The sequence below is a fragment of the Manacus vitellinus genome, unplaced genomic scaffold (assembly GCF_001715985.3).
Source record: "Manacus vitellinus isolate BGI_N305 unplaced genomic scaffold, ASM171598v3 scaffold_3_pilon, whole genome shotgun sequence".
In the NCBI taxonomy this organism is placed as follows: Eukaryota; Metazoa; Chordata; class Aves; order Passeriformes; family Pipridae; genus Manacus; species Manacus vitellinus.
The window spans coordinates 16,693,799-16,712,484 of record NW_021940535.1 but is presented as its reverse complement, the minus strand read 5'-3'; the positions used below and the strand labels follow the sequence as shown (position 1 = coordinate 16,712,484).

Sequence of the window (18,686 nt, the reverse complement as noted above, 5' to 3'; positions counted from 1 at the left end):
ATCTAGGTGTGTCATGTTTGCTTATAATAAAAAGCATTTCTTCCTGAACCTCAGTGCATATCCAGCTCTGTAAGGAAAGATTTTTGACTGTGGTAATTCATTCTGCATTGATTAACATTTGCATGTGGCTTCCTCTGAGCCTTTTCCTCTGTCCTCCTGCCCTCAGCCCACTCCATCTCCACGCGTCCACCCCCGGGTAACACAACGCTCCAGCGCAGCAAGCGCCAGTACGTGAAATAGTAGCACAACTTCTTTGCTTTGTGCTGTTTTCTTTGCAAGGGAGAAAATGGAAGTCTTCCCACAAGGGAAGATTTTGTTTTCCTCTTTCTGTTGCCTATGATTCCCACCTGTTGTATATATGGTAAAAGTATCTGGGACTTATAACCCAGCAACAGTACGCAGCTAGAGTCATGTGTGACCGGGTCAAACACACACTCGCTGGAGGGTCATGGCCAGGTTACTAAGTCAAGGCTGGCAAGTCTCCACGATAATGTTTTCTTTCTCTCTCACTCTTTTTTTTTTCTTCTCCCCTTGTCTGTCTTCCAAACAAGAGTTTAAAAAAACCCAAACCCTCATAACAATGCAAACTATTTAAGCATGACAAATTCAAAGAAGTTTTTTATTAAAAAAAAATTGGAGGGGGGAGCGAAGTCAATGATATTTTGGATTTAATTTTATAGTATAGTTTTATGTGGCACATGAAAGAAAGAAATTTGTATTGAAACAATTGAGACCCACTTTCCCAGTTCCTGGCTCTTTCCTGGAAGATGATTAAAAGCAGACTTTTTTTTCCAGACGAGACATAAAAATTAAATGATCTACAGTATATAGTTATTTTTTCAAATGTTTGGAGGCTTATAAATAACTTCTACAATCAAATGCACACATACAAGCAGCAGAGAATCTGGTTCTAATTACTTGTACTTTAGTTGAACTTTGGCGTTTCCTTTGACTTTCTGCCTAATGTATGTGAGCTGTGTGCCTTGCACTCCTGCAGTGAATTCACAAAAAAAAAAAAAGGCAAAAAATCCAGACTCTCGTTGGTGCCAACAAAAATGGGGGTTAACAGAATGTTTTGACCAAATGCAACACTTTGCTATTCACCCTAATTAGCTGAAATTGCTGCTTCCCACCAGGGACCCTGAGCTCAGTATTCAAAATTCCCTTGAGGCTATCCAGGAAATGCCATTTGCTTTACAACTTCTTATTCTTTTAAAACTCAACTGTCCAAAGTGTGCATTAACATGCAAGCTTAATAATCTAAGTTCAGAACACGAGGCATTTCATAGTGCCTGCCTGCTTCTAGCTGGTCTCAAAGTAAAATACCTTCTCCATCTGTCAACACGGTTTAGCTGGCAGTAAATTAGCTCTCACAAAGCACGCTGTGCTTTTAAAGATCTTATCTGCTACTTTATCTAACCTTTAGAAATATTTCAGACATCTTAAGAATTGTGAAGTGACCGATTGTTTGAGAGTCCCTGTGTGCTTAAGCTGCATTCAGGTGTTGGGTGACAGCACTGAGGCTCTGTTTTCTCAGGTGAGTGGGGACCCTGAAGTGTCACATCCCACAGGACAAGACAGTAGAGCATGGAAAGAAGTTGCTTTTTTTCTATCCCCCCTCCCCCCCCAATTCCTCCTAAAACTGTAAGACTGCTTTAAAAATGCCTTTTCTGTAAATGTCAACTCTTGGCCCCCCATCCTTTCCTTTTTTCCACCTTGCATGTGCAGACATGCAAAGAAGAAAGCGCTTCTGCTTTTGTGCATTCACTAGCTGCCAACATGTTACAAAATAACACTTTTTACCTGCTGAGCATGAATTGCTACAGGTGCCTGCACCAGACTTTTGCACTTCCACACTGACAGTACATACATTTTCAAATAAAGAGTTAAAAAAGCTAAATCCAAGAAAGAATAGTAAATCAGCTGGAGTAAGAGCTGAATATGTGTATCCTGGGTTCAAACCTTCTCCAGAAAACTGTACATCTTGCCTGTGATCAAAAGTGAATGTGACCAAACTAGGTTCTCTTACCAAAGAAACCAGACCAAACCAACCAACCAACCAAAAAAAAAAACCCAACCCAACCCAAAACCCAACCAGTCTCTCTAGATGGTTGTTCAGCTGATGCAAGTATTGTATTTAGTAGATTAGGTCCTTTTAGTGGTGCAAAAATATATATGGAGAGAGAGAGAGAGAGAGAGAGAGAGAGAGAGAGAGAGGTGTTCTACGGAGGATCTTCTGATTTCCATTGGCTCTTTTCTTGTTGTATACAATTTCAAATCGTCCCGAAAAATATTCTCCAGCTTTATCTTGAAATCCTTACTTGCTGACTATGTTGTTGCTGACTATGAACTGAGTTGCTTAATCTCTTCTGGGTATCGCAAGCTCCTGGTGTTTCGACAGTGCTTGACAGACCTCTCTGAAGTACATATTGTTCGTGGTTTGAACACTACTATTGGACGCTGGTGCTTGTTTAGGATGAAATTATGAATAAAGCAGAAGTGTATCAGTATTATTCCTCAAAGACTGCTTTCCCCAAACTGAAATCACAGAAGGATTGCAGGAGTGCAGTTGTTTTATTGAATGATACAACCTTGTTTTCCCATGGGGAGCCTAAAAACTGCCTTTTAGATGGACTGGGAGACTTGAATGAGCTAATATGAAACACGTTGTCTGCTGGTATTAGAGTTTTAAAGCTAAAATTTTATCATTCCATAGACTCATTGGAAGCCACCATAATTCATGTACGAGTATGGAATAAGGCGAGGAATGTTTGAGGCCTCTCAAGGACATTTGATGAATCTAACTTTAATTTAGAAGTACTAATAGATTATTGATTCAAGCAGGGTGGCTGTGCAGAGATCAATAACAGACCACTCTCTATCTCAAATACCAAAAATTACTGTTGAAAAGAAATGATCGTTCTCATCTGAGTTTTCATTAAGAAAAAACTTCATTAAAGTTTTCTTGGTGCAGTAGGAACCTGTAGACTTTTGGTCTGCCAAGTTCAGTTTATTTAATACTGAAAAAGATGAGTATAATTCTGGATGTTGTCTTAATGGCACAATTTGTGGAGCCATGTTATTTTACTTTTCTGTTTTTTTCACAGCCTCCTTGTTGTTATATAAATAAATTGGTCCCAATGGAAAGATATTCCTTTGCTTAGAATCAGACCCTTTAATACTTCACTTTAGCATTTATTTTCTTTTCAAGAAGTGTCCGTCCTTGAGGTTGATACTAGCTTAACCCAAGGAAAAATGGGGTCCTCCTCTCACAAGTGATCAGAGGTTGCATCGTGCTCTGTGATGCCCTCTGTGAATTCTGTAGCACATGAGTTGACAGTGAATCATGACTTTAATACAAATGTATCATCTTTGTAATCTGAAAAATATCATGTACAGTAAATCTTGTCTGAGATTTTTCCATTGAGTAATATTCTTTAGGGTCTGCCGTTAGTACTTTTGAGATTTAGCTCTGCTGATAGTGCCTAATATTTCTGGATAGATCTGAGTTCACAGATCCTGTCATTCCTGTATATTTGTTGAAAGTTAGAGGGATTTATCTGAGAAGCAGCAGACGGCTAGGTGAAACATGAAAATGTATTGCACATCCACAATAAATGTGAGGAATGATGACAGCATATCACAGAAAACTAATGCAGATGTTTTGGAAAGATGTAGTTCACATGTCTTATCTTGCATCGTAGAGCTTTCACGTCCTTCCCCTGAAAGGGGTAACTGGCTTTTCAATAGGCTCAAACAAATGACCATCTAGAAATATTAAGGCAATAAAAGGATGTGGGGTCATAATATATAAGTTACTTTTTCTCAGCGAGGTTTCCTGATGTTACAGTTCCTAAGGTAGGTAAGGAAGTGTTACTGGGTTGTGCTACTTTTTTACAGATTTAAAAAAAAAAAAAAGACAAGTTGTTCAGGTAATTTTCACTTCAGGTCTCACACTTACTCTTTACATATGTCCTGATACTTGCTGCTATCCTGCTATATCAGAATTGCAGATTGGAAGTGTTACCTTTTGTAGAAAAAGGCAGGAGATACAAGAGTTCTCCCAAGATTAGGTACTGATTAAAAGGGTACATGCTACAGTTTCCCTTTGAAGGCTGATATCGAGCATGCACACGTGGATCCCATGCAATTCAGTAGGCTAAAACCAGAAGATGAGCCCAAAGTTGTCCATTTTTGGAACCTAGTAAGAGATTGAAGCCATATATCTAAATTATTGGGTACTTTAAAATATACTTTGAAGCTGTGCGATGTAGTCCTGTTATTACTTGCTTTACTTAGTTCCCCTGAAATGTTTCTAGGAAAGACAGATAAATGTTTATTATGTAAAGAAAGATATGGGCCAGTTTCATACTTGTAATATAGTTTTATGTAATAATTTATTCAAACTTCATTAATAAATCATTCAATTATTATATTTTTTTCTTTTGTAGCAGTTGAAACTCAGAGCACCAGTTCTGAGGAACTTGTTCCGAGCCCTCCTTCACCACTTCCACCCCCTCGTGTTTACAAGCCCTGTTTTGTCTGTCAAGACAAGTCATCCGGATATCACTATGGTGTCAGTGCTTGTGAGGGATGTAAGGTGAGTGCCATCATCTCCCTTTCCTTCATTTCGTCTTAGAAAGGGATAAAGCAATGCAGCGTGGTGTGACTTGATTGTCTCCAAAGACAGCTGTACAGTTTCTTTTGGGAATTAATTCTTATTCATGAGTAAAGCCAAGTAAATTACCATCATTCCTGGAAATATTTCCCTTCATAACTTCTTCCAAATTATGTCTTTCAGGGACTTCCTTAAGTGTTGACTAGCATGAGAATGTGATCATAGATGTAGACATAATCAAAGAATAAACTGAAAACCCTTTGAGACTCTTCACTGTCCATCTGTAGGTCAGGTATTCCCCGAGATCTCACACGACCTTTGGCTGCTCTCAGCCTTTTCTGTTTGCTGCTACCTCTCTGTATCCAGGGGTTGGAATTTGGGAACAGGATCAGATCCTCTGGAATTTTTTGGTGTAGTCTCTAACTATCTAACTAATCTCAAATCAAATTGGGAATTTAAGGATTAGGAGGTTGGTATTTGCAAAATTTAATCTGTCAGCCTACATTGCTGGCACATCTGCTAGCTGCTTCTCAGTGCTGTGGTTGTCAGAGCATGAATTGACTGTTCATAGGATGTGGTAATAAAATACACAATTCAAAAGTAGACAATGTCTAGGCAGGAGATACCCATCAGAGAAGCAATGTCAGCTAAACAATGCTTGTATGGCAATAGTTAGAGGTGTGCACACAGTGAACAGAACGCATGTGAGGAAGAAGGTAGTGTGAAAAATGCTAAAGAAAAGATATCATAGGGCAGATGCTCTCATAGTTAACTTTGTTAGAGTACCCCACTGCGATGTTCTTTTTTAACAATTAAAGACCTATGATTTTCATCCTTCAGCTTAAAATAGTTGTGTAGTGTTTAGTACAGTGAAGATACTAACGCATGCTGAAAATATGATAGGTGCTATATCCATATAAATAAAGTTATTAGACTAAATTAACAAATTTGGTTTATTTTTATGAAATGTTATAATATTTTTCAGACAGTGTGAAGGTAGCCATTTTTACTTTATCCTTTGAACATTCAATTTCTTCCATGCTACTGGGCTCTTGTAGTGACATAAAATATCATAGTCCTGGGTTTGTGTCATTAGACAAAAAATTAAAAGATTGGAATCTGGTCCCCCCCCTTAATTTATAACCGTAGATACTGAATTAGTGAAAGTAACTGTTTAATTTCACCTCAGTTTTAGAATCTCTTTCTGGTATTGAGGTTTTCGTTGGGTATCATATCTGTATTTTTTTCTTTTAGATGCCACAAAACTATCAACATTTAGGAAGATCTATGATAAGAATATGCTGTATCTGGTTTCATTAAATAGGAAATCTCATCATACTCAGATGCTAACACGCAAATGGTGGTGCCATTTGCTCACCCACGTTACCTCTAAGCAGAGGTGTAATTGCAGACCATGGCAGAAAGGTCACGTGTTCCTAAGAGTTCATTATTTTTGAAAAAATATGCAAAAATATACTGTAAGACTTTTATTGGCATACTGCAAAGCATTTTCATAAATAATTAAAGCAAGATCACACTTGTCAAAACACATGAAGAAATCCATCTTGTAATGTGTTGGCCATTACTCAACAACAACAAAAAAATCATCTTCACTTATTTGCTAATTTGCAAGATGGTGTAATTCAGCATTTAATGATAGCTGGCTGCTAAAAGAAGAAGAAGAAAAAAACATTAGTTACATACAAAACCTGTCAGTCTGTGAGAAATAACAGGATTCCAAAGCAGTAACTTGGCTGCCTCAGACTGATAATATTTGGGTTTGTTGATGCTAGCTCTTCAGCAGGTTGGACTAGGATTTTATGGAATCTCTTCCACAGATTGAATCAATTTCCTTAGCGAGTGCCAGAAACTGGCAAGAACATGATGAGACTGCTGAATCAACCAGTGGTCCCTTTGGTGGACAGTTAAGTACTACATTTGTTGCTCAAAGTTGTCTGAGCTTTCAGGTCAACAGAAGTAGTGAGCTGGATGTCAGCAGACAGCAGTATGTGATTGCAACACCAGACACCACCTCAGAAACCTCTGTGTTGCCAGTTTCTACTCTTTCTGTGAAGAATGTTGCCCTTTTTCTTTTGAGCTTTTTTTGACTGTTTCGTTTGTTTTTGTTTTACTTCATCTTTATTCTGCACTTGCTTTCACACTGTCAGTTCTTGGTCTTGTATGACAAGAAAATTGCCACCTTGTACTTCCGATTTCTAACCATCTAGGCTCCTGCCTGTTCTTGAGTCTGCTTTTTACCCTGTGTTCCTGGTTCCAGTTCTTCATGCATCTCTTTCTCTGCAACCTTCATACAAAAATTTAACCAGTTGCTTTACAAGTTTCAGTAAGCACTGAGCATTTAGCACTAGTGCTGGGGAAGCCTTGTCTCCTGTGGATCTCTGCCTTTCAGTTGTTTAACCCAAGTTTATTAGAGAGTCTGTCTTTCACTGAAGGCTCTGCTCGGTATGGAGCTGCAGTTTCATGCTGATTCTCTGATGAACCAGGGGAGTAATAATAAGGAAGAATTTGTATTACAACCTTTTGTGTAGTTAGGAAACTCAAATTTAATTCCCCTTTACCCTGAAGACACATCTCCATGGAATTTCAAAGAGCTCTATTTTCTTCAAGATTTGGAGTTTTACTGAAGCTGACCAGTGTGTTCAGAAGCTCTGGGGATGGGGAGAGGGAGCCTCACTTATGGCCGGGTTGGACAAACCTCATTCCATAAGAAGCTAGGCTAAAATATTAGTCAATCCCTTTCTTTCTCTTTTCATCTGACCTTGTAGCAATTTTCTCCTTCTTCATTCCTATTTTCCCTGTTTCTTTCTTCACGTGTTTTGCAGTCTCTGTTCTGTGATATTAAACCTTAAATTCACTCATTTTTCCTCCTTGCACGTCCCTCTGTTTTGAGGTCCTTTTCTCAAGTCTTTTCTGACTCATTTACCTTTCACTTCGAACTCCTGGCAGTCTTCTTCCTCAAGGGAAGCACAAATGGAAAACTCTGCTCATATCATATTTATCTAATTAGGGCCCTGTTCTTTTGTTTTTCTCTGCTGGCTTTCCCTTGGTTTTCTTCTAGTTCCATCTCTGTTTCCTTCTCCTTTGCCTTTCTCCTTTGAGCTCTGGTGAAGCTGCTGCCACACTGATCATTAGCAGTCTTCATCTAGTGCAAGGGACAGTTTTCTGTCCTCCAGGTTTTGGGTTGATGGCTGCCTTTGATTCATTGGGATTTCTTTTTCCTGGCTTTTGAGACTCTTTAGATTCTCATCCTACTTACTGATTATTCAGTGTCTCTTACTTAATTGGCTTTTTATCCATTTCTGATGCTGTTCCCTGAGGTTCAGTTCTTTGGTTTTCTGTCTCAAAAAGCATCAGTTACTGACCTGTTTTATGGTAGAAGAATGGGGGATATCATGGCAATATTCTGGTCATAACAGGTATATTCTTAATCCAGCCAGGAGCCCTTGGAGAGCTGTGGATGGTGACTATGACCTTGTGACGTTCAGTTTGGGAAACTGCTCTGTAAAATTTGTCTTCCCTCAACTGTCACCAACCCATGGATGACTTCCAAAGCATCCCTATCTCTGACTTCTCTCCTTCTGTCTTTCCCTGATGTGTTATCTTGCTCACCTCACTGTTACCTTGGACACAGAGTTCACAAAGACAGAACTTTCCGTCCTCTTTTTGTGACATGACCAACTGTAATGTCATGGCATGGAGTTCTTTCAGACATCATGTCACGATGACATAATTTTTGATCTGCAGTATTCTAATTTACATGTCCTGTTGTCATTTTTCCTCCAAAATCTGAAAATCTGGCTTTGACTGCCTTCATTGTCAAACTCTTGCTGTGGTCTTCTCACATGGGATTAGATTGGTCCCTTCTTCTGTCCTCCCTTCCTCTTTCCATACACTGTCATCCTTGGACCTTATATTTTCAGGTACCTGTGAACAACCTCCATTGCCAAGTACTTCAGTGATTCTGCTGTCTTATTAATTAACAGTTTTCAGTACTGTGCCATACTAGACTCTTCTGTGGCTTGTGTTGATATACTAATCATGTAAGGTTTTTAGAGGGTGGAGTATTTCACAATAGGCACTTGTGAACCACAATAGAAGTTTTAAACTGGTTTAAATAAATTCTAAAAAGTGTGGCTTTGTGTTTATTTCTGGATGCTACACTGCAAAAGTGTATGTTCTTCACAGCCTGTTGTTGGCTTTGTGTACATATTAGAGTTTCAAAACCAAACTGATCTTCACAGTGTATTTGTATTTTGTAAGAAAAATTTCAGAGCCAGTCCATCTTTTTATGTGTAAAACAGTACATTGACAACATTCAGCTTATTTACAACTTTTCCATTTTGTAAACTGTGTGGCATTTCAGAGGTGGGTTTTGGAATCTACTTGTGTGTTTCATGACCTCAGTTACAGGCTTCTGAGATATTTATTTTTTTTTCCCCAGTCTCTGGGTGTTGCTAGATAGCATGCAAACAAATTCCCTAGAAAATGAGCAGTTTGGATTTATCCAGCTGGTACAAGTGGTTATAGGGCTGGCTGTCACCAAAAACTCAGCTCTTTGGTCCTGACTTGACTCGTGTAGCCGGGTTTGCAGAAAGGGAGACTGAGAGTAGTGGTCTGGATTCCCCACACAATGCCATCATTGTGTGGGTGAGGAGGAGAAGCTGGTGTTCTGGCAGCTTCAGCTGTCTCTGAAAGCCTTGTCTCTTGTTCTGGGCATTTAAAAGACAGCATTCCTTTGCTGACAGTCCTGCCTGGATTACTGGCTTGAGTTTGGTGGGCAGCAAAGATGCCTAAAGCAGTTTCATTGGAGAAGACAGCACAGCATATAAGAGGGTAGGTTTACGGTCCAGCAGTTTTGTCTAAGTGATGAAGATGCCTCTCTGCCTGTTATTGATGGTAACAGACAAAAATGTAGATAAATCTACTTCAATACTGAGTGATCCCAGGTTGGCTTTTATCATAAAATAAGAATAGCTTTCCTTCCATCAGAGTTTTCATATAAGATCACATCTAATGTAGGATCATTAAATTAAAAGGGTAGCCACATTTAATATATTTTCAAAGCTTTTCAGCTATGGAAATATGTTTATTTGTTTGACATCTTCCTGACTCAAATATATAATTTCTTTGTTGCAAAGACTTTAAGCATTATGGAAAAAAGGGCATTGATATAAACCGTGAAATTTAGGTCTGTAATTTTGTGGGACTGACTCCTCAGAAAAGCCAAGATACACATAGGAGAAGAGAGAAAATGACAACAGTTTTTGCTTTGTCCAAATTTGCTGATCCACATCGGTGTTAAGCTTGGGACAAAAACTGTCATTTTGTTATAGGTTTAACTTACTTGCTTACAGATGCAGTGTCAGGCAGTCCCACCACTCAGCTTGAGGCCCAAAATTAGTTGCCTAACTTTGAAGTCTGGAGTTTCTCAGCCTGTGGAGAGAGAGAAGCTCCTCTGATGGCTGATTCAGAGCATCTAAACCAGATCTGCTCTGGGTCACCCTCCAGAGCAGCCTGTCCCCATGAGCCTTTGGGTTAGGTGCCCAAGCACAGCTGTGTTAATATTCTCTGAGATGATGTCCCCCATGGTTATGCCCTTTTGGACACTGAGAGAGTTGGGCTTTCCCTGTTGCAGGCCATGAATTCCTGGTCAGCACTGGTCAACAACTGATTTACAAAATGCTACTGACAGAGAGAGAGGAACTGGCTTTCATTTTATTTATTTGTTTGAAGTTTGATGACAAGGATATTATTTCCAACCTAAATGATAATATGATTCTGTGATATTATGCTTTGGTCTGCGAGCAATGTTGCTGAGAGACCTAAAATATTTTATGGATTGTCATAGCAAAGTTCCCTTTATGGAACAGTGTCCTTTGGGACAGATGCCTTTTTCCTTTTAATAACATCTCTTACATCATGTGAGAACAGATTTGCATTTTCTTAGGCAGTTTTGGGATTGTGGAGGGATCTTAAGCAGCAGTTCTTTTTGATAACACCACTCTTGCACATGTTAGCTTCTAGCTATAATATAATTATATTTAAGCCTGTATTTATGCCCCTTTACTGGGAATTAAGAATCCAGACACAGAATTTTCTCAGCTACTTAGCAGTAAAAAAAAAAAAAAAAAACACCACTTCATAAAACCAGCTAACTAACATTCCATGCATTTGTTCAGCTTTGTTTTCCTGGCATGTTTTAATCATCTACAACTGAAAGAGAAAGTAAGAAATGTAAACTTTAAAATAGGTGCAACAGTATGATTTGTATCAGGGAAAGAAGTAATATTGTTTGCAGCAATGCAATTGTAAAAGCTTCTGTTGGTTCAAAGAAAAATACAGATCAGCTTGAATGATCAAGCTGTATTCGTCTCCATTTAAGCTGTATTAGTGACAGTGCCAGCAGTAGAGATGTACGCTGTCATCCATGCACAGCTATGAAAAATTCCTTGAATCACAGAAAATTGCTCCCAGTTTCAGTTAAATCAACAATACTTTTTTTAGAAGGTGAAAAATGTATTTTGAGATACATTTCTGCATACTATTAGTATCATCTGATCTTAAACTGTAAGCACTTCACAGCATAGCAACATAACGAGTCATTCATTTGCAGAAAGCAGTGCAGTATACAGAAAGACACTAAATGAGTTGCAAGTGCTTTAAATGTAGTACTGAAAACCTGGAATTTTTATATATTTCTGCTAGCAGAGGAGACCTGATTGTTGTAATGCCATCTTTGAAATTTTAGTTTTTCAAATAACAAACCCAGGGAAAGCCAGGTGCCCTGTGAAAAGCTGGTATCTGTTTCAGTAAGTTCGTAATTTTTTTTTTATTGTTTGTTTGGAAGATAAAACTTTTGACAGATCTTGAATTTGTTTCAAAATTTTGAAGATGGGGAAGCATAAATTTACTGGAAGCTTGCTGAAAGCAATCAAGCATGATGAAATAGATGGGATCAGGAACAAAAATTTTAGCTTACCATGTTTATTAAAATCTCTTTCTGTGTTGTGTAAATGCCATGAATGAAAAAAAATTACTTGCCAACCATGATAGATAACAAAAACGTAAATTATGTTGTACATTTGACTGCCATATTTGCTTTCCAGTGCTTTGGGCTCAGGTTGTGGGTTAAGAGCAGCAGTGTCCGTATGGGGGTATAGCACATACATCCACAGCTAATCTTCCTCTCATCCTGCCTCTTGCCTGGTCATAGGCCAGGGGTTTTTCTTAAGCTATGAGAATAGTTGTTTTTTACTAATTACTGTAATTTTTTTTCTGGCAGCAATGTGGGTACTATAGAAGCACAGAGCTTATCCCAAATTAGCTTTTTAACCGCACTAACCATACCGATACAGTTATTTGTGAGCACAAAGGCTAAGGGCCTGTGGAAACAGGAGCTGGAAACTACTCTCTTATTTTCCATGAAGTGTCAAATATGACATATAATTGTTTGTCTTAAATCTTACACTCCTTTGTTTTGTAAAATTCCCAATACTGTCAGTGAAGACTTTCTCAAAAAAGAACAGCAGTGTCAGACTCTTACACTCTGGTGTGTTTTTGGGAGTGGCTTTGTTGTGCCATGTACCTGGAAGGTTTCTGGCTGTACCAACTAGTGTTCCTCCTGCAAACAGCCACCTCCTCTACAGTTTGGATGCAGCCATCCCATTTCAGGGGCCAAAGGAGTTACCTAAGGTAGATGTGGATTTTCCCATGGTACATCAGCAAGCCATAGCGCTTGTGACTGTTCCCAAGAGCATTTCCTAATATAAATGTAGCCTGCTAACCTTGCTTATCTTTTCAGGATCTTTGGCCACTAACCATTCCATAACAACTACAGGTTTTTCATTATTAGTAGTAAAATAAAATTGTTGAGTCTTACTCTTCTGGCAGTGTCTGCGCCTTCCTCTACCTGAGAATACATACCATAAAAGGGAGAAACTTCAAATTTACATGTGTATGTACCTGTCGTTGTTGGAGTTGAATCATGGTTTCTTGCACAAAGGTAAATAACGAAGAGTCATTGTAGGTGTGTTTGTCACATTTCTATCCAACTTTCACCTGCCCATAGCTGTCGTGGCCTATTGGCAGATGAATGAGAGAGCTGAGGCTCACACCTGATCATAATGTGGGGGTGGCTTACAACAGCTTCAACAGAATTAAGTTAATTATATGCATGTGTGAAAGTGCTGTCTCTGCAACTCACGTCATGTTGTACTGACCAGAGATGCCAGAAGTAGGTGGGCTGTGATTCAGGCTGGTACGAGAAGTCCCCTGGTTGGCATGCAGTGGATGTGGAGTGTGTTTTTATTTTCCTGTAAGTAGGTTCTAATGGGGTTTACATTTTCAATTTTCTTCTTAAGTATGGATAAAGGGAAAGCCCATTTATTTTGTTCTGATGTTGTCAATCTATTTCATACCTCTTCATTATTTTAAGGACCACATATGGCCTTTGATTATAGATGCGGAGTACAAGCCGTCCTGAGCACACCCAGAAAGTTGTACAAGTTTAGTAAAAAAATGCAGCTTTCCACCATGTTTAATACAACATTTTATAATATGGTCTTTAAAAGTACTGTCTGCAGAGGTAATTTAGCAGATAAGGAAATAGGGATATCTGAATAAACATCTCAGAAATTACATACTCTTAGATTTTCTGTTAACAGTACTAGCCTAGCTATTTTTTTTATACTGGACCATATTTATGTGTACTGAACAGCAATTACACATGTGTAAAATTACAATGAACTAGCTTTCATTTTTTAACTGTGGAACTTTTAAAAAAGAAAGTGGTTGATGAGAAATTGATAGAGGAGGATATACAAGCAATTGATTTGTTGAATTTAGATTTAGGGTAGCTTCTTGGACCCCTAAAGAAAGTGCACTGTTTTCCCTGGAAGAAAGAAGAGTAGAATATTTTACCAGATGTGGTTCTAGCTGAGTGTGACTGATGCTGGTGAGATGGTTGGGGTCAGTGCTCTGCTTGCTTTAAGCATCTTTTTAAATTGTAGTTTGTGTTTTTCTTAGCAAGTACTTAAAGATTTGCTGATTGGCACATCTTAGAGAAGATCCAAAATTAAGGGGTTTCATAATGGTACAAAACGGAATTAACCATTTTTTAATTCTGTTCACTTATATGTTAAATAGATATTCAAATACTCTTTGTTTGCTACATATTTTGAATTTATTTTGAAAGACACACCTATCTATAATTTCTGGCTATTGTAAACCATCACCTAGTTCATAAACGGTCAGTTTCCCAATTTGCAGAAATACTTTGGCCTTGGAAAGTGGCCTTCCATTGCCATCTGCACTTACTGACCGACCTGATAATGGGAACAGGGGTTCTTTCTAATCCCGAAGGAAGTGTTCCTTTGAGGAAATTTCCTAAAGGAGTATTTGCTTTAGATTCTTCTGGAAATGGAGGGCAATTGAATTTGCAGCATGAATCCCAGGGCTGTTCTGTTTTGCTGGTCTGTGCTACTCTTCGTCCTACTCCTGTAGGAGGAAAGACAACTGGATGTAATTTTCCAAGATTCAGTATTTCCAGTGCAGTCAGATTTAGAGATTCTTTCTCCAATTTTATTATGTACATTCTTTTTTTCTTTCACTCTGTAAAACAAAAAAAATGCCTTACTAAAAAGACTCTCTCAGTCTTGAGTAACCATTCCAAAGACCAAAAACTCCCAAGGTTGATATTATAGCCGTGTGCCTATCTTTCCCTCTTTGTATCTGGATTTTGCTATAGTCTTTAAGTATGAATGCTTTGTTTCTTGAGAATCATGTAAATGACATACATGTTGTGTCCTTATTTCTGTTTTGTACTATTCTGATTGTTTCAGAGTAGTATTAAATCAGAGTTAGTATTGACTTCCATATACAGGGGACATCTCTAGGTGTGACACCTGTGCACCTCAGTACTCCAGTTAGGAAAACTTGTAGTGTTAAAGAAGCCATGCATCCAATTCTGTAATTGGTAGTTTTGGTATGTTGGCATAGAAGCTGTTTAACTGGTATGCTGCTGCAGCTGGTTTGCCAAATATTCAAGGTCCCTATTCATAAATTAGTCTTCCTTTTGGTAATATATAGGAGTCCCCACAATTTCCACAACTCAATTCAGAAGACAGATGAGAGGTAGAAAGACATTTTTGTGTATAAAGTCCCTTATGATTTCATGTGGTCATGCTTAAAATTTATCATTTAATATATTTCAGTGGGAAAAGTTACTATGCAATAAAAACTGGATCATAATACCTACATTTTAGGGGGAAAAGGTATATTGTTTCTGGCTCCCCTGTCCAGAATAACGGATATGTAAATTACAAGGTGAGGTGCAGTTGCAAGTAGTGCCAAAAAATGTAGATTTGGCTAGCTGTAATTGCAGTCAGTGATTTCACTCCAGCTATTTTAAACTTGGTGCTGGAGGGGAGAGCCAGCAGCCCCCAGCCACTGCACGTGAGCAGGGTCTGCCATTGCCTGGTGTCAGGGAAACTGATCAAAAGCTTACGAAGCAAGTTTGTTCTCGTTTTAGAGTCTCTTTAAAAGTGACAATTTAATGGGACCCATTACTGTCAGCTGTGGCTGGTTCCCTCTCCCTCCTCCCAGGCGCTTAACAGGGAAAGCAGAGATTTATAGCCATGGTGCAGCTACTCCAATGGACTACTGTTCACTCCTCCCACGAGTGGCCTGGCTGGCTGCTCTCCAGATGAATCTTCCAAACAGAGGAGAGGTCTTCCCTGCCTCTAGAGTGCTTGCCTTACTTTGGAGCCCTGTACATCTGTGCTAAATATATTTGTAACTTATTAGGTCCTTGCTTCAGTGCACACTGTCATCTTCACATGCTTTCTGCTGGTCCAAAAGAATGGCAGCACTCCAGATTTAGGAAGATATAAGCAAACCATTTAAGAGAGAGCTCTGCAACTCGTCATTTTTTAAATTAATAAACACTACCACTTTTTTACCTTTTTTTTTTTTTTGGATCAGAGGATCAAGGCATTTCTCAGATGCTGCTGCAAAGGGTCTTACCCAGTCCACATTCATCCGTAGTGATGCCCAGTGACTATTACGTGTACAGACACAAAAGTGAAAACCAGGCATTTTTTTGAAAGGAAATAAAAGAGAGTGTTAAGTGAACAGGATAGACGCAAGCACAGCACCCAGGAGCCAAATGGATGATCTAACTAAGAAGACCTTTCATCTTACCCTACGTCCATGTGATTTTTGTAAACTGAAAGGTTGATCATCATGTAATTATATGAGCTCTGTGCTTGAATCTGGCCATTGACTGAAGTCTGGCAGGGGAGGGAGAAAACAGGAAAACATCTTGCTAAGATTTTCCTGTGTTAGATTAATCAGCTCCAGTTCATTCACTCATCTCTGAAAGGTCATGTTTTCTCCTGGTCAAAGCTGCCCAGTCCTAGACTCTCCCTTGCTTCCCTACAGCTTGGCTGAATGATCAGTGGTGGCCAACACTGGGCAAGGTGGATGCAGTCCTGCATTTGTCCTGAAAGCTGTGATGCTTTTTCAGCATCTCAGTGTGATTTGTGTTGGTGTTTTGCAACAAGATACATCTCTTCAATTAGTGTTACCTTAAGAGTCCTTATTGCTTGGAGGAACTAGTCAGTTGATTTCGCTGGCTCTGTTTCTGCAGTTGCTAATCCCTTGCACTGGCACAGACTGCATTTCATCCACCTTTCTCAGCCTGCTTTCTCATGTTTTTGAGACCATTTTGACTGTGGGTACTTTGTACAGAAATTGGGCAGAGTGGTGTGGCCACCATCTCACTCTTAAAAATGGTGGGTTTTCCAAGCTGGTCCAGCTCCAACTCATCTCTCTGCTGTCGCCTTCGGTAATGAGTTTCAGCTGCAGTGTGGAAAGGTAATTTTCCTTGACTACTGCCAGTACTAGAGAGCCAGACTTGCATATTTCTGGGTGTTTACTTGAACTCTGTTTTCTAGTCTCCAGGCATCCAAGTTTCGCCAAACTCTATGCTTTGCAGGGTTTTAGTGGATAGTTCTGTATTAGCAAAGTTTCTTTGTTGCCGAATGCAGGGGAATGAGAGTGTAGCATAAAGTAGCAAGTACAAGATATTACTTGCCAGATTTCAAGAGATCTGGTACAACATATTTGTTTAGATGTCAACTGTCAAAACTAAGAGCAAAAAAAAGATTATGGGGAGATAATGAACTTGTGTTGATGAGTCATTCAGATAGGTGCCTGAAAACTGTACCAGGAAGCATAATGCTCAAGATATCTGGTTTATTTTGGCATGTTTATGTCCATGTTATTTCTTCTGAGTATTTTTAGGTTGCTTTCTGCATTGTTTTCGTATGGCACTTCATTCCTCCTCAGAAACTTCCTTGCTTACCGTGGATCAGGCAGGTTTTAAAACTCCTCCCAGGTCAGCAAAAAGAGAATAGAAACATGCTGGGTGTTGAAGACCAGAGGGAGCTGTGCTGTGGCATGGCCAGAGCCATCTCTTTGCCAACCTGGCAGGTGGGTACTGGCCCAGCACCCACAGTCACCCACCCAGCCAGCCAGGCTCAGGCTGGGGAGCTTCATTGGCTCCAGATCAGCTGGGGAGGGAGCAGGGAACAGCTGGCTGTGCAGGCAAACTGAGCGGATCTCTCTGCTAGTGCGAGGGGAATTGCACTTCAGCCAGCTTGCAGGCATGCATAAATATTTGTGGCATAGTTTGCGTTATTATTTCAGCTGAGCTGTAAACATTCGGTTGCTGATAGCGGGTTAGAAACTAACGCCTCTATAAATTTCAGATGGTGCAGAAATGCAGGGATTTTTGTATTGCCTGGCAGTTAAATAAAGTCCCTGTGCCTTTTTGGATAAATAACCCTGGAGCCAAGTTTGTGCGGGAACTCTGCAAGCCTTTGTGAGGAAGGCTGGGAGGGGAGGAGGAGGAGGATACAAAGCCTGCCTGTGAGGGGATTTTCCGTGGAGCATGCACACACCTTCTTTCTCCCATGTAGGTTTGTGTTTGAGCTTGCCCTTTCCTCTTTGCGTGTTTCCATCTCTGCCAGCAGCTAAAAGGAGATGTTAATTTGAGGGACTGCTACAAGTAATTGCAGCATGGTAATTGCATAGCTAACATGAGTCTTTTCCTTGTCCTGCCTGCTGCAGGAATCTGCGTGTCACTGCACGGGCATACCTTGGTGGGGATTTTTTGTTTGTTTTTACTAGGAGGTCCACTACTTTGGTTAGAGTAGCTTTTGTTTGCTGTCTTTCTGTTGTAGTTCTGTGCAAAAAAACCCCACATATGTGCTAGTAAAATTGTGACATTGTCTTTGGAAAATGGTTCCCCTGCTTCCACTGCCTGAAAACCCAACAGATAAAAACAAAGACACGAATTATAAGTGTAAACCAAAATCAGTCATACAGTTGAGGGATAACAATCTAGAAAGTCTTCCATGATATTGTGATTCCATGCAGGAGGGCAGCTACGTAAATGGTTTGGAAAAGTGTCATTCTTTACGAAGAAATACTGCACTTAATTAATTCTTGCTCCTGGGAGGTCAACCTGGGGCACTCATTATTGTCTTAATTGGTGGTATAAATCCTGAGGCACTGGAGGGGAAGAGAGGAAAAAACCGATGAGCAGTTAACAACATATAGCCTTTTGGATAAGTGCTAGCCAGTTGTACGACCATCCTAGTGACATTTTATGGTTTTATTGGGTTATAGGTCTGGTCCTTCACAAATTAGGTTAAAGGTAATTGATTTGCATAAACAAAAATATAGACAACAGCAAAATGCAATAATTCATTCCTGAGTTCTCCATTAAACTGTGTGAAATAACTCAGTGTGCTGCAACTCAGAAAAGCGCTTCTTTGATCTCCTGTTATTTGTATTAAATTGTGTTCATTACTCTTTCCATCTGGAGCTCCCTAGCAGGCCAAAAATCATCCTACAGACATGACTGAAAGGAAGTTAACTGTAACTTTTTAATTATATACATTCCATCTCCTTTTTTTTTTTTTTTAATTTGAAGAAAGCAGATGGAAGCACATACCAGTGCCTTCCTCTCTGTTTAAATCAC

The 18,686-nt window shown here is 39.4% G+C and overlaps 1 protein-coding gene across 5 annotated transcripts in view; it reads left to right on the top strand.

Annotated features, from left to right (window-relative positions):
- RARB (retinoic acid receptor beta) overlaps positions 1–18,686 on the top strand; it is a 320,609-nt gene that overhangs the window by 247,962 nt on the left and 53,961 nt on the right. For 4 of the 5 annotated variants that reach the window (XM_018075372.2, XM_008923724.3, XM_025895420.2 and 1 more), the window contains one exon: positions 4,452–4,600. In XM_018075372.2, coding sequence (XP_017930861.1) covers positions 4,452–4,600 — 149 coding nt within the window. Of the gene's footprint in view, positions 1–4,451; positions 4,601–8,447; positions 8,560–18,686 lie in introns of those variants that run through there. The other variant, XM_018075373.2, reaches the window with a different exon arrangement.